The sequence below is a fragment of the Desarmillaria tabescens genome, assembly GCF_030435595.1.
Source record: "Desarmillaria tabescens strain CCBAS 213 chromosome Unknown EV420scaffold_92, whole genome shotgun sequence".
Taxonomy (NCBI): domain Eukaryota; kingdom Fungi; phylum Basidiomycota; class Agaricomycetes; order Agaricales; family Physalacriaceae; genus Desarmillaria; species Desarmillaria tabescens.
The window spans coordinates 29580-43520 of record NW_026848391.1 but is presented as its reverse complement, the minus strand read 5'-3'; the positions used below and the strand labels follow the sequence as shown (position 1 = coordinate 43520).

The following is a 13941-nucleotide window of genomic DNA, read 5'->3' as shown; positions in this document are numbered from 1 at the left end:
GATCCCGCTCCCGACTCCGATCGGTGGGAATTTCGCACCCCGAGCCGTTGCCCTTCGCATTCAACAGGATTATTCGCTTGATTGTCCCTTCCCTCCCATGGCTATCTTTCCGAGAAGGCGACACTATGTGCTGTACTGATAACTTAAATTTCTCACATCCGCAGGCTGGTAATGGAGATACTAAATCGCGTATTGAATTTACTATCGAGCACTAACTTGGCACTAACGTATCCCGACAGTTCAAGCCTTTCAGGCGGATATTACTGAAGAAATGGAGGGAACGAAGTACGAAGAGTGGATGGCTGACTTAAACGCCAAGGAATGTCTTGTAGTGCTCGTGAGGGCTCCTCGCTTTCAATGCGTGAAAGGAAGATAGCGATACACGTGTGAATGAATCGTACTTCTGGATTCCGACAATAAGTATCATATTCTGTACATGCTCTACATTGAAATACAAGTTGTGGTATTGGAGGACCACGGAAAACAACCACTTTCTCGAAGCTTAAATAAATGCTACGGCGGGTAACTTTACAAATCTACATACACCTAAAATAGAAGGAAAATATGGAATAGTAATGAGCAGAGGGTTCGCTTCATCAAACTGGAAGAGTTCATGAGAAGGTGGTTAAGAAGCTCAAGAAGGCTCACTTTCTGGCCTTCGAACCTCAGGTGTAGGCAACCTGCGAATTAATGACCCTCTAGTGGTAAGTTGTTCATTATAGTGTCCACCACTGACAATATCCTCATACCCAGGCGGAAATGTTACAATATTGTTGCCATCATCATCAGCGTCTATCCGACCCGCATCATTTTCTCGCTGAGGCCAGCGTTCACCGGAGGCCATACGTGATGAAGAGGGGTGTGCGTGCCCCAACGGTACATTCGGAATTGAAGGTCCGGCAGCCACTGAAACTCTTCTTGCTCCTTTTGGCATATGAGAGGTGGTCTCCATCACGGTATACGGGGTAGGGATAGGTGTATTTGGGTGAGATATAATGAATGGGGACTGTTGATGGGGACTGATATAGGAACTCGTATTCATGTCGTTATGCTCTGGCTGTGTGCGATGGCGATGTCGCTTAAAAAGCCATATGATTAAGCAAAGGGAGATGACCGCGATGCCTCCTACAACTCCTCCAACGATGGCACCTGTGGGGGAAGGTGAGGTTCTGGTTGATTGAGATACCGGCGCCGGAGTGGTAGATGAGGTCACAGAGATGAAGGAGAAGGAGGATGCTCCAGACGTCAACGTCAAGCTTTCTGTAGCAGTAACATTGTTATCCTCAATCTGGAGTACAAATTTGACCAGCGTTAACTCCGAAAGCCCCCACCACAAAAAACGTCAAAACATAACCATGCAAAGCGAGGCCTTGTAGTGGTTATTATATCTCATAATCTATGAGACCACTTGTACATACCTTACAAACGTACCAAATCTAAGTAGACTTTATATGTGATAATAAGAGACCGCTAGTTATTGCGAATGTGAGCAAGGATTATCCCGATTTCAAGGCTTAATATGATAATGATAAATGGTGTGTGAGGGTCCAGTGTTCACTGATCTCTGGGGAGTACGAAAATTTGCGTGCCTACTACTTGCAATGATGCCGAAGGCCTTGGGGCAGCGACTCCGAAAAATGCGATTGCAGATAATCTATAACAAAGAATAACCTAGACTTTCTACATCATTCCCCCCCCCCTTTGTCATTCTCGTTGTCATCCTCATCACAACTTGCGACGAGCTCATCCTCTGCATCATCCAAATCGCTAGCATCTAGATTGTAGTCAACGTCACAATCATCAGAATCGGTTTCCCAGACATCATCATCGATCTCCAAGCCTAGTTCTTCATCCGTAGTACCCTCGCTGTCAGAATCTCGTGCAGTCGATATGCTATTGCATTCAGATTCAGACTTGTCGGAGACATAATCGAGATCCATATCTGCAAGGTCCAGTGGGTCAAGGAGCTCCTTCGGAAGCTTGAAAGCCTTCCACAAGTCCTCACGGAACACCCGAGTCGCATCCCAGGTAGCTATATGTCCAATACCTAGTCCACAATATCGATAGATCATATCCCGGTCTGCCCACCTGTGATCATGGTCAAATGTAATCAGTAATAAGATTTGGAGGCTCACATGGCTACCGAGTATCGCTCGTAATCTTGATCATTTTCATTCGGCTGTCGTGCAATGGATGGTGCCAAGAAATCGGAAGTAGTCCCAAGCCGGTAGACAGGCAGAAGATGTACTGCTCGGATGACATTGGCAGGACTGATAGAACCGAATGCCTCTGGGTTGCTCCCATCCACAAATCCGACCCAATGCAGACATTTTGCCGTAAAACCAGACTTGTGTTTCCCATCAAAACCATACCAGCGAACCCATAAAAAGTCGATTTGGAAGCGATGCGTGTCCTCCATGGCACCATCAGGGTCATTGTAACATGCGTCGGCATGGAAAATCCCAATAACACAAGCGTACCAATATGGATGAGTGCAATCAGGGTCAGTTTCGTTTGCCAGAACGATAACATCAGAGCATGTTCTAGGATTTATAGAGTCTTGGTTCCGATGAACGTCGTACGTTGTGTAGTTGATGCGCAGTATCTTGTGACGGAATATCCTGTCATTGATGATGTGCAGATGACTTCATTGTTTGGGAGTAGTCTCCTCAGTGTCGGCTATCTTGATTCCGGGAATGCATCGTAAAATATGGTCCTTCAGCTTCGGGATGAAGTCCTGAAGAACAAAATGAGAAATATCATATTTCATGAACGGGGGGAAACCTACAACAATAGCAGGATCACCGCGATTCTCTGCAAGCCAAGTATGAAGGTTGAGGGGATAATGTCTGGATGCCGACATCTGATAACGGTCCTCTGGGTTGCCTTTAGGGAGAGGGTCCTTCTCGTGAGGGCACAGATCTGGTCCTTTGCGCATTGCCTTCTTCCTCGTAGCACGTCGAGTATGGATATGGCGAAGCCGTTTTTGGCGATGTTCAAGTATTGCGATCTGCTTTACATGGTTGCGCTTATTGGTGCGGGCATAGAATAATTTGACACGATGATGCTCTTGTTCTCCCTATCGCGCACATTAGAATACTATTTTCAGTCAGAAGATAACCATATAACTCACAATCTGTGTACTATACGAGTCGGTAGTACCAAACATGATGATAGTCCGCACATAGTCTCCCAATGAGTGTAGCTTATATGTCTGGAGATTGAATGCCTTGGTGGTTTGTCGTGTATCGCTAGGTGGGGGTTTGCTTTGAGCGGCTTTGACTGGATTAGATTGTGCCTTCTTTGCCACTATGATATGTCACCGAACACGGGCTGCCATCTCACCAGGAGTTTCCTTTGTTTTGAACTGCGGGCAGACTGTCATAGCAAACTGTCGAAGCTGGCGACCAAGAGAAGATGTGACAGCATGGAGAAAAGCAAGGCTCAAGTCACTATGTATCCGACTTTTTGCCAGAGCATGCCATGTCGCAAAGTCAAAGATCACGTTGAGCACAGACTTGTCTTCTGCATCAGGTAGAAGCCCCTCAAAACAAGGAAGCAAGCACTAGGCTTATACTATAAGTTATATTATCCAGAAATGTTAGATGAACGTACCTGAAGGACATCTTCATAGTCTCTAGCCGCCATTTTTTTCTGTCCAGAAACGTCATTGCTAAACTTACGAATCGTCGAGCGTCCAAAAGTTGGGAGAGAACGAAATCTAAGAAGAACAGTCAGGTTAATAAATGTAAAGGAATTAATATACGTACCGACGGTTGAGAGTCTGTACAGTTGCAGGACCCAGACTGTAGCAAATTCATATCGAATGGGTAAAAACCGATTTCCAGCTCCCGCTCTCTGATTCATGCATGAGGTCTGGAACGAACATTTGATAAAAATTGAAGCCATGTGGTAGCAAAGCTTCCGAAAATGCGTTCTAAAATCAGGACTTTGAGTTAGGAGTAAATGAAGAGAAGATGACAGTCACCTTATGAGGTGTTAACGACACTGGATGCAGAACCTTTTCAACCTGCGCTCCGCCAACTGGAAAACCCTTGATAAAAATCCATTTCCTAACCATTGCAATATCATAGTGTCTCAGTGTCGAATCCTCCTGACCTTTATTCTCTCGCCGAGCTATATCTCTTTTTGTACCCATTTCTGGTACCTTTTCCTTCGGAATGAGGCATCTGGGACATAAACAGTGTCCAAGGGCTTTTATACTTGCCAAGAGACACCTTGAAAAGGGAACAATCAGACCATCGACCATGTGACCTATGTTCAAGACCTACTTCTCAGGATAATCAGCTGAATAGGTGAAAAACCAGGGGTAGATGCGACGTTTGACTCCATCGGCACATTCAATGACGACGCCATGTACGTAGGCATGCATGAACTCAGCATCAAGAAGCAGGGCCCATATTTTTTGCATCAGCTCGCGTTTGAGGAACGTAATGAGATCACTGGAGGCGGGCTTTCCAAATATACCAATATAAACGTCCTGAATATTATCTGGAAGCTGGATTGAATGTAAGACCTAATGCTGGGGTAGTATGGATAGAGACACACCGATGGAAAATATGCCACATGATGGTTACCAAAGGATGTCGGCATTGCACACGTGTATTTCGACATCAAGCCAAGACCGAGATATGCTGGCCAAAGAGACGCCGTGCCAAAATTAGCGAGGTGTGTGCTGTCAGACTGAAGCATCATGGGAGCGATCACAGTCTCCAATGTGCATCCTGGCTCTGGCATAATCTGCTTCTCCATGTCAAGGAAGACATCTGATGTGTACGCTTCTCCATACACACACTCAGTCAATCCGTCTGGTCTCAGCCACATCTGGCAAAATCCCTTCATGTGAAAATCGAGTGCAGAGGTATCCTGGAAAGCAGCGATGATGACATCCAGCAACGGTCGATGCCAAACCCCAGGAATTTCAAGAGTCGGAGCATCTTCTTCTGATGGAAAACAAAAACCAGTCTGAGGGAGGTTCAGCGTGATAAAATCTTCTTTCCAGCCATCTGATGTAAAGGAAGGCATGTCGACACCCACTGAATCGAGACGCTTCGCCTCACGTCTCGCATCAAATCCCTGCAAATCATTCTGGCTGAAGTCTGGCGCCAATATGACATCTTCAACCAGGCTATTAAGGTCGGCTAATGTCTTCATCGTGCTGGCATAGAACCAGTTCATAAGTCAACAGGTCGTAGCATTGAGGAAGGGGGCAAACCAAGATGTGCTCGGTGAATGGGAGGGAGGTGGGTGCATTAGCGATGGGTCATCAGCTAGCTGTAAACCAAACATGCTAAGTGGTGATCAACCAGTAGAGCTCATCGTAGGAACAGCGAATGTAGGAGCATCGCAGAAATCTGCAAGAGTTTTTGTCTCTTCAGGATCGATGGTGGGTAGGGTTGTATACTGGCGAAATAGACCAAAAGTATTGGGTTTGGTGGTGATGAACGCTGGTGGTTCGGGTTCAGGTGATAGTGAAGGACTGCATTGGGGAGATTTGGCAATGACTGGTTGACGTCGACGAGGAGATGGAGGTCTAATGGCAGCATACTGACTCATTTTGACAGTTTCCGTTCGAGTTGAGGGAAGATAATCTAACAATCGCTTAGGTATCATGTGAGTTCGACGTGATGGTTGCGGCTCAGGCTTGGGTTCAGGCTTGGGTTCAGCAGATAGGTCAGGAATTGATTCTTCTCCCAGGGCATTGGGTGCAGTAATATCAACAAGCTAATTGTAATGTTCATAAAGATTCGAATGAGAATTATGATTACAGTGTACCTCGTAGTCTGCAGCAGTGTCCATCTCCAAAGCACTACCCTTTGCTGCAGCACCTGCCAAATTTCCCTTCTTATCAAACCCCAAAAGACGCTTTGCCCCACCAACTGATTTTATCACCCCTAAGCCAGTCTTCATGAAAAACTTTGATCTTGATGCAACCTTAGGACATTTTGCTTTGTGACCAGCGATGGCTTGGGCATTCCCAGTAAGATTTCGGCCACAGTCGCATCGGTAAACCATTATTATCGCCAGTAGAAGGAGACTGATTAGGACTATAGGAAATTTTTGTCGCATCCTGGAAGAATATCATTAGTTGAGTATTGATTTTTGAACATGTATTTCTGAGATAATTATTACACACCTTGTCAAAGAGTTGAGGCAATGTAGCAGGGGAGAGGCGATTAGAAATCTTTGGCAGTAGCGAACATGAGAGTGAGAAGATGAGAGTGTAACTGTGACTAACCGGACTAACCGGCAGGCTAGTCATGTCACAGGTGTTACTGTCACATCATGTCCCATTCATCATGTGATGTCACAGATGCATTTCTTATGGCCATCAACAAACAACTTTGTGCGATTCCTCTGCCTCTTGACTTCTTACCACTACCATCATGCCCAACCCTGCCAAATCCTCCTCTAAGCTTCGTCGTCGCTCTTCTCCTGCCAAGACCAAGCATGTTCCTGCTGTGAATCCTAGGACTAATCAGCACAAACATCGTCTTCCCTCTTCCAGTGACGAGGAAACTCAGCCTAGTCACCGTCTTGGACCCACAGCTCCAGCTTCTACTCGCAGTATTGAACCTTGCTCAACTCAACAGCCTTCTCGCCGTATTCAACCTCGCTCAGCTCAACAGCCTGCAAACCGTATTAAATCTACAGCTCCAGCTTCTACTCGCCCTATAGCTCCACCTGTCGCTTGCCCTAGAACTCCTCCTCTGACTTCTGACCATGAAATTCTCGACGATAGTGATATGGACGATGCTGATCATATGGACAATGACAATGCTGCCATGGAGGCTTTCAATGAGTCTGGTGACTCCAGTCACTCTGCCGATGAGAACGTTGAAGTGGGTAGGAAGCGTAAGAAGTCAAGTCGCAAAGCTAGTAAGTTACGGAAGAAGAAACTAGCTGACTACGAGACCGACATCGAAAAGTGAGCCAGGTTTTGTTTTTTTATGCATATATTGATCTCATTTTGTCATAGGAAGGCATATATCGAAGATACTTGTTTATCCTTAGGACGATATCTCCCACGCGCTGTTGAGCTATGGGTTGATGTGGATGATATTGTTTGGGCTGGCTTGAAGCAGGCTGAGAGGGCAGAAAAGTGAGTCTCAACACGTCATTATTATTGCGCCCCATGATGCTACATTCCAGGATGAACAAATCTGTTCATGACATGCCAGCAAAAACACGGAATGAAGTCTCCTTCACTGTCCTACTGAAGCTTATGGAATGCAATATAACCTTCCCTGACATTTTCAGTGTTTACAAAACTGAACAGATTGCGGTCAAATCACTCATTGATTTAGTGAGTCCATGGCTGTTGTCCATCTATATCTCTGATATTCCACATCCAGCTGCATGATGGCATCAAGGAAGGCCGCGCAACTGATACTAACAAGGTCTGGACACAGATATTGACTTTGATGCTCAAGGATCCCCGTACCGACACTATCACAAAACCTGCACCGACTTCAAAGTCTTCCTATGGCTTCAATCATATTGATACCGGGCAGCTCTTGTGCCCTCAGGTTTATTTAGAATCATTTGATGAGGAGTACAAGTTCTTGTTGTCACGTCATAACCAATACTGACATGCTGTCCTTCTAGCCTTCTTCTATCACTATCCGACAGTCAAATTGAAGTGAACACTTCTTATTGGCCATCGTTTATGTATGATCAAGCCATGTGGACACCGGAGGATGAAGAAATTGGATTGACACGAGGATACTTGCTCCTTCGAGTATTTCATTCATTTTTCTGGTTTTAAAACATTCTAACATTGTTTCTCAGGTGTTTCTCCATATTTTCTGCAGTAACAGAGATCCAACAAAACAAGAGGACAAGAAGCGATGCAATATCGCAAAGATCAACCGAATGCATCAGGTGACTGGCCATCATATTGTGTATGCAGCATGCCAGGTTTGTTTAGATTAGTGATCAAACTCTTTTCTGATGAGCTGTCTTCCAGACAAGGTATGTGCTCTCATCTAAGACTGCCTGGTGTGAGCAAGATGGCACGTTCAATATGAACACATTTTACGTTGCTATTGTGGATCTCTTTGAGCAGTATCCTGATGACGAATGGGTTACTGCGACGCTTGGCTGGTGGAACGAGTACGTATGATGTGGTCTTCATACAAAACATTTCTAACTCATTTATAGACAGATCTTTGGTGACGCTGAAGGCTGTACAATCACTGAAGCAGAAAAGCAAGAACATGCGTCTGAGAGTTCAGTTGGAAAGATTGCTGCTGCTCATGCTGCTCGTGCTCGTGCTGAGGCTCTTGCTATGGCGGCTGAATCTAGTGCCGACGACTCATAGATGCTCTCGATCCTACTATTATAATAGTAAGCCTGCTGTCACTTCTCTATTGCTAAAGGTTATTTGATACTGACATTTATTCTACCAGTGCCTCGCTCTCATTTCAAGTCGCTTCTAGTTTGCCTGTGCTCACAATACCAACTGCTCGAGTCTGGTCTTTCTTCTTTATCTGCTTTTATCGTTGGTCATAATACTGTGAATTTTCAACTAGATGAACCATGCCCGGTGTAATGTACTTCTGTATCCAAGTCTTTTCGTGTAATATGCATTTGTACCACAAGACAACGTGAAATATACTTATAATTGCTCTGTTTTTTACGAGTGACAGAAATGAAGCTATACTACAAGGCCTTCACCTGCACCTGCAATCGTCGTAAAGCCTTTATGAGTACCATAATGATAGTCTAAGGCTAGTGAGGATTGTATTGATTTGCTGACCTTGTATGCCCGTAATACATGCCTTACATGACCCTTCCGATTGCAGGGGACATACATCAGAAACCTTAATAAACTATACAATTGTTGTGATGGTATAGGATAAGTTATGCGGCTTATAAGGTGGTTATACTGGATTTTAGTACTCGTATCCTCTGGTAAGAACTGGTCATTTTCTGTGGTGCCCATGTGTCGTCCTGGTTGGTTAAGATTATCTGATGTATTCCTAGCTGATCAAAGGATTTGGTGTACAGGATGATCTGCATGTGTGGTGAGAATGATAATGCAAATGGATGGTCCAGATAGATGCTCACACTCACCGGAGGATTTTTACCATCGTCAGTGCTGTTGACAGCGTTGATCTTCTCGAATTTGGAACTTTCGGGATCACAGTCGATACATATTGCATACAATGCCCCACAGCAGCGAGGTATGCCATAATAGTAGAAAGCATTAGCTGGTGCTGAAAAAAAAGAGTAAATGTCATTTCACAAGAGGTATGTCACAGGGTCTGCACCAGGAAAAGTGAAGGTTACATTGGCTGTCAGGTCCTGTGTCCAAGCCATTACCCCAACCTCATTAATGCTAGAAGCATCATATGCAGTGAGTTCCCATGACCCTTCCCATTTGAAAACATCCAGGTTTTCGAGGCTATAAGAGTAGTTACTATAGCTAACCATGGTGAAGTTGTATTGTGAAGCTGCAATGTTAGCCACTAACTCTTATTGACTTAGATCAACCAAGGATCGCCACTCGCACTTCGGTGGACGATACTCTCAGAGGTCAAAGGCGACAGTGGTGAGTCAGGGACGAACTAGATAGTTCGCGAAGTCGTGAGCTTTGAGTTAGGTAGATTAAACCTTAGCCGAAGCTGGGGTTTAACCCAGCGGAGGCTCTACTTAAATACACGTTTAGTATGCTAAAAATAGTACTGTGAGAAGGTCCGATAGGAATCGTATCATAGAGTAAGCGTGAACACGTAATAAAAGAAAAAGAAAAGAATAAACCGTAACATTACCCCCTCCTTAAGACTCATTCGTCCCGAATGAGCTGGAGGCGTTGTCTGTTTTTGCCGAGTCCGTAAAGTAGGCGAAGGAGTCGTCATCGTCCTCTTCATTTTCACTGTCCCAATCCCAGTCTTCATGTATACGTTGCAGATTTTCCAAGTTAATCTCCGCTTCCTCATTGTCAATATTGGTTTCGATTTTAGGCATACCGTCGGCTTCGTCCATTGTTACTGACCCAGCCGGGGAGGAGGCCCGTTGGCTTTCCGAATGTCTCGGGTTGGTACATTCGTCAGAGTATACTGTCTGAATGTCCGTTACGCATGGAGTATCCGGTTGGTGATATGGTGTTACGGCGTTAGGTGGTATTTTGTCATCCAACCTGACCGTCTTTCCGTGCTTATCGATTTCCCATCGGATGCGTTGGATATGGGCTTTGTACTCATTAACCAGTTCCTCCGCATTGGCCATATCTGAACGTTTGACCCAGGAGTTTTCCTCTCTTGGGTATCCCCTCCATTTTACGAGATATTCTGTTATGGTGCGACGGGTTCGTCCACGACCTATGACTTTGTCTCGCTGCTCCATGATTTCTTCAATCTCGTATTCCTCTTCATCGTCAATTAGCTCTGGAGGTGGCCGTTCGGGGTGCGGTTGACTTGGAAAGGCAGGAGCCACGTAAGGCGTCAGGAGTGATTCATTAAAGCGATTGTGAATCCTCCATTTGACAGGTAATTTTAGTTCGTAAGCCGAGGCCCCCTTTTTGGTGATGATAGTGAAGGGACCAACGCGACGGTCCCCAAGCTTCTTGGTGGGACGAGGGAGATTTAGGTTGGTTGTGTCTAACCACACCTTGTCCCCCAGCTGATATTCCGCCGCTTGGCCCTTGTGCTTGTCGTAAGCCCTTTTCATTGACTCCGCCGCCTTTTCTAAGGATGCCTTCGTCTCCTTTTGCGCTTTCTCGATTTCCGTCACCAATTTTGCCGCTGCCGGGACTACCATCGGTTTTTGTGCTGCGGTGATAACCTGCCCATCCCTTCCAAATACCACCTTGTATGGGGAATACCCAGTGGACAAGTGCTGGCGATTATTGTGGGTGAAGGCTGCCAAGGGCAACCATTCACTCCAATCGTTCTGTCGATCGTTGACGAACATTTTCAGGTACTTTTCGATCTCCTGATTGACTCTTTCTGTCTGTCCGTCTGTCTGTGGGTGGTACGCGGTGGAGGGATTTCCTTCGACGTGAATGAGGGTATAAAACTCCTTCATGAACTTGGAGACGAAGACTGAACCACGGTCCGAGATGACCTTTTCCGGCATTACTCCGTAGGGCACATAGACGTAGTCCCTTAAGATCTTGGTGAAGCCGAGAGAAGTGAGCTCTTCAGTACACGCGATGGGGATAATGGTCTTAGAGAAACGATCGACGATAATCAGGATAGAGTCGAAACCTTTTGAGTCTGGTAGCTTGGTGATCATATCTACCGAAATGTGGGTCCAAGGGCAAATTGGGACCTCGTTGGGGTGTAAGGGAGCCTTCTTGGGATGGTGATCCGCCTTGGTCCGTTGGCAGATGTCGCACCCCTTTACGTATGCTTCTACCTCTCGACGCATCCTCGGCCACCAGTAGTCACAAAGCACCAATTCCTTGGTTTTTTTGATACCAGGGTGGCCAGCGGTCACGTGGTCATGTTTGAGGGCTATGATCTGTCCTCGAAGGTCGCGGTCTACAGGTACATAGATCCTCCCGTCATACCATAACAGGTCCTGACTGCGAGAAACGCCCCTCTCGTGGTTTAGGGAGTCGGAGATCCCTCTGTCCCAGCGATGAGGGTCGTGCGTCGCCACTTTGATTCGTTCATGTAGCTCCTCGGCGGTGGGCATGATTAGGGCCCTGAAGTGCTCCGCCTTGAGTACTACAACGTCTCGATTGTCTTCTCTGCCTTGATCGTGGTCCGCCCTCCTTGACAAGAGGTCCGCCTTACGATTCTGGGCTCCAGGCTTGTGATGCAAGGTGAAGTGGTATTCCACCAGTTCCGTCACCCACCGCGCTTGTCGTCGGTTGAGCTTCTGGGGCTTGCGGAAGTACTGGAGATTGGAATGGTCCGTCCAAATCTCAAAATCTTCTTTTGCTCCCATGAGGTACTGGCGCCATTCTTCGAGAGCGATCATGATTGCCAGGAGCTCTTTGTCGTAAATCTCGTAGTTGCGTTCGGTAATGGAGAGCGCCTTGGAGAGAAAGGCTACCGGTCGCCACTTCTCGTCTTGCCACTGGGAAAGTACTGCCCCGATCGCTCCTTCGCTAGAGTCCGCCTCCACTCGAAACCGTCCTTCGTCTAATGGGATGGCGAGTACCACGTCCTCGCGGAATAATTCCTTGAGTTTATCGAACGCCTTTTGCTGAGCCTCTCCCCACCTCCACTCCTGTTTCCCGGTGAGTGCAGTGAGCGGTTTGACGTGTTTACTGTAGTCTCGGATGAACCGTCGATAAAAGTTGCAGAACCCGAGGAAGGACTGCAACTCTTGTTTCCTTCGGGGAACCGGCCAGTCTAATAGACCCGCAATCTTGACGGGGTCCATACGAATCTTTCCTTCACTGATGATAACCCCCAAGTATTCGGTCTCCTCCACCTCGAACTCGCATTTCTCCGCCTTGAGGAATAGGTGGTTCTCGTGTAAGATTTGGAGTACCTTCCGCACAATTCGTTTGTGCTCAGCCTTGGTTTTAGAGGCGATCAGTATGTCGTCCAAATATACTGACACTTCTCCCGCCGTGATAAGATCCTTGAAGATATCGTTCATCATCCACTGGAAGGTAGCGGGAGAATTGGTGAGTCCGAAAAACATAACCAGGGGTTCGTAGAGCCCCCGGTTAGTTCGAAAGGCGGCCTTCCACTCGTCCCCCTGTTTAATCCTCACGTTGTTGTAGCCCCACCGCACGTCTAGCTTGGTGAAGTACTTCGCCTGTTTTAGTCGATCCATGAGTTCTCCGATAAGCGGTAACGGATAACGATTCTTGACAGTCATCTCGTTCAGCTTTCGATAATCCTGGACCGGGCGGAGTTTTCCATCCTTCTTTTTGACGAAGAAGAAGGGAGAGGCCATGGGGGACTTAGACGCCTGGATACGCCCCGTGGATAAGTTCTCGTCGAGGAACTTATCAAGCTCCTCCTGCTCTATCGGATTGAGGGGATAGACCTTACAGTCTAGATTGGCGTTCACGTTAGGGATGAGCTCGATGGCATGATCCCAAGGTTTACGAGGTGGTAACTCGTCGAAATTTTCTTTATCGAAGATGTCCTTGAATTCCCGGTATTCCTCCAGCACGATTTCTTCAAAGGACTTGACCTCTTTCTTTGCGTTGGCTTGAGCGGCTAGCTCGTTGGCTCGGGTTCCCATGGCCCGAACATGGAAGGCTTCTTCAAAATCTATGACCAGAATGGTATCCCCTTCCTCATACTCTTCCCATTGTGCCGTGGGGTCGGTGTTGGGTAAGTGGAACGGGATCTTTCGACACGCACATCGGGCTAAGGTGACGGCCCCGGTATTCCAATCTATTAGGGGATTATGATGTTGAAGCCAGTCGTGTCCCAAAAATAGAGGAGTCGAGCCTAGGTCCACTATGGCTAGTTCGATCCGCTCCACGTGATCCCCAATATGTAGCCTCACCTCGGCGTACTCCGTGATGTCTCCTCCCTTGTTTCGGGTGCTGTCGGCATTGTAGACAGGCACGGGTCGAGCAGCCTTCTTGAGATTGAGGTCGTGCTCTTGGGCCCAGGCGCGATCGATTGAACTGCCGGTTGCCCCGCTGTCCACTAAAGCGCTTACTGCGTGGGTTTCTCGCGTGTCCAGGGTCTCTAACTGAACTTTTATTGAGACGTTGCGCCCCTTCCTCCCTCGTATGTACATCGGGGGCTTTTGTAAGTCCTCCATCCACTGCCACTTCTCCCTGGCCTGAATGGCAGTCTCCGTCTGCTCTTCCAGTTGACGACATAGCTGGTCGGTAACTTCTCCCCTTCATCGGGGGTGTACCCATCCGTTAAGTATGGCTTGCGCGGCTGCTTCTCCTCGTGCAATACGCAGGGCCCGGTGGGTCCAAAGGATTCCATGGGGTTCGTAGTACATTTCTGCGACAATCTTCCGATCGTTGGGGGTCGC

The 13941-nt window shown here is 47.0% G+C and overlaps 5 protein-coding genes across 5 annotated transcripts; 1 reads left to right on the top strand and 4 right to left on the bottom strand.

Annotated features, from left to right (window-relative positions):
* Positions 1 to 1618: 1618 nt before the first annotated feature.
* EV420DRAFT_1204819 (uncharacterized protein) lies at positions 1619 to 2533 on the bottom strand. Its single transcript, XM_060466351.1, has 2 exons — positions 2136 to 2533; positions 1619 to 2088 (listed from the first exon to the last, which is right to left on the bottom strand). Exons 1-2 carry the CDS (start codon positions 2417 to 2419, stop codon positions 1686 to 1688), a joined length of 687 nt encoding a protein of 228 aa, XP_060323065.1. The 5' UTR covers positions 2420 to 2533; the 3' UTR covers positions 1619 to 1685.
* A 114-nt stretch (positions 2534 to 2647) lies between these two features.
* On the bottom strand, positions 2648 to 5199 carry EV420DRAFT_1735799 (uncharacterized protein; the record flags this gene model as incomplete). The annotated part of the gene is made up of 10 exons (XM_060480019.1): positions 2648 to 2737; positions 2789 to 3079; positions 3134 to 3309; positions 3346 to 3565; positions 3616 to 3721; positions 3771 to 3784; positions 3839 to 3937; positions 3989 to 4238; positions 4293 to 4519; positions 4570 to 5199. 10 exons carry the CDS (start codon positions 5197 to 5199, stop codon positions 2648 to 2650), a joined length of 2103 nt encoding a protein of 700 aa, XP_060323064.1.
* A 123-nt stretch (positions 5200 to 5322) lies between these two features.
* On the bottom strand, positions 5323 to 6233 carry EV420DRAFT_1753093 (uncharacterized protein; the record flags this gene model as incomplete). Its single annotated transcript, XM_060480438.1, has 3 exons — positions 6158 to 6233; positions 5797 to 6091; positions 5323 to 5745 (listed from the first exon to the last, which is right to left on the bottom strand). The coding sequence occupies exons 2-3, from the start codon at positions 6088 to 6090 to the stop codon at positions 5323 to 5325; spliced, it is 717 nt and encodes a 238-aa protein (XP_060323063.1). The 5' UTR covers position 6091; positions 6158 to 6233.
* Positions 6234 to 6407: 174 nt separating this feature from the next.
* EV420DRAFT_1486520 (uncharacterized protein) lies at positions 6408 to 8344 on the top strand (the record flags this gene model as incomplete). The annotated part of the gene is made up of 8 exons (XM_060470406.1): positions 6408 to 6949; positions 7001 to 7123; positions 7174 to 7327; positions 7377 to 7582; positions 7630 to 7762; positions 7813 to 7941; positions 7991 to 8136; positions 8185 to 8344. The coding sequence occupies 8 exons, from the start codon at positions 6408 to 6410 to the stop codon at positions 8342 to 8344; spliced, it is 1593 nt and encodes a 530-aa protein (XP_060323062.1).
* A 103-nt stretch (positions 8345 to 8447) lies between these two features.
* On the bottom strand, positions 8448 to 9459 carry EV420DRAFT_1486519 (uncharacterized protein; the record flags this gene model as incomplete). Its single annotated transcript, XM_060470405.1, has 4 exons — positions 8448 to 8513; positions 8838 to 8855; positions 9100 to 9242; positions 9297 to 9459. 4 exons carry the CDS (start codon positions 9457 to 9459, stop codon positions 8448 to 8450), a joined length of 390 nt encoding a protein of 129 aa, XP_060323061.1.
* Between the last annotated feature and the right edge of the window lie 4482 nt (positions 9460 to 13941).

Excerpts from the sequence above, each read along its gene's own strand:
- EV420DRAFT_1204819 (XM_060466351.1), bottom strand. The coding sequence starts at position 2,419 with ATGGAGGACACGCATCGCTTCCAAATCGACTTTTTATGGGTTCGCTGG. Across the intron at positions 2,089-2,135 it reads GAGCGATACTCGGTAGCCAT|GTGGGCAGACCGGGATATGA; the intron begins GTGAGCCTCCAA and ends CCATGATCACAG.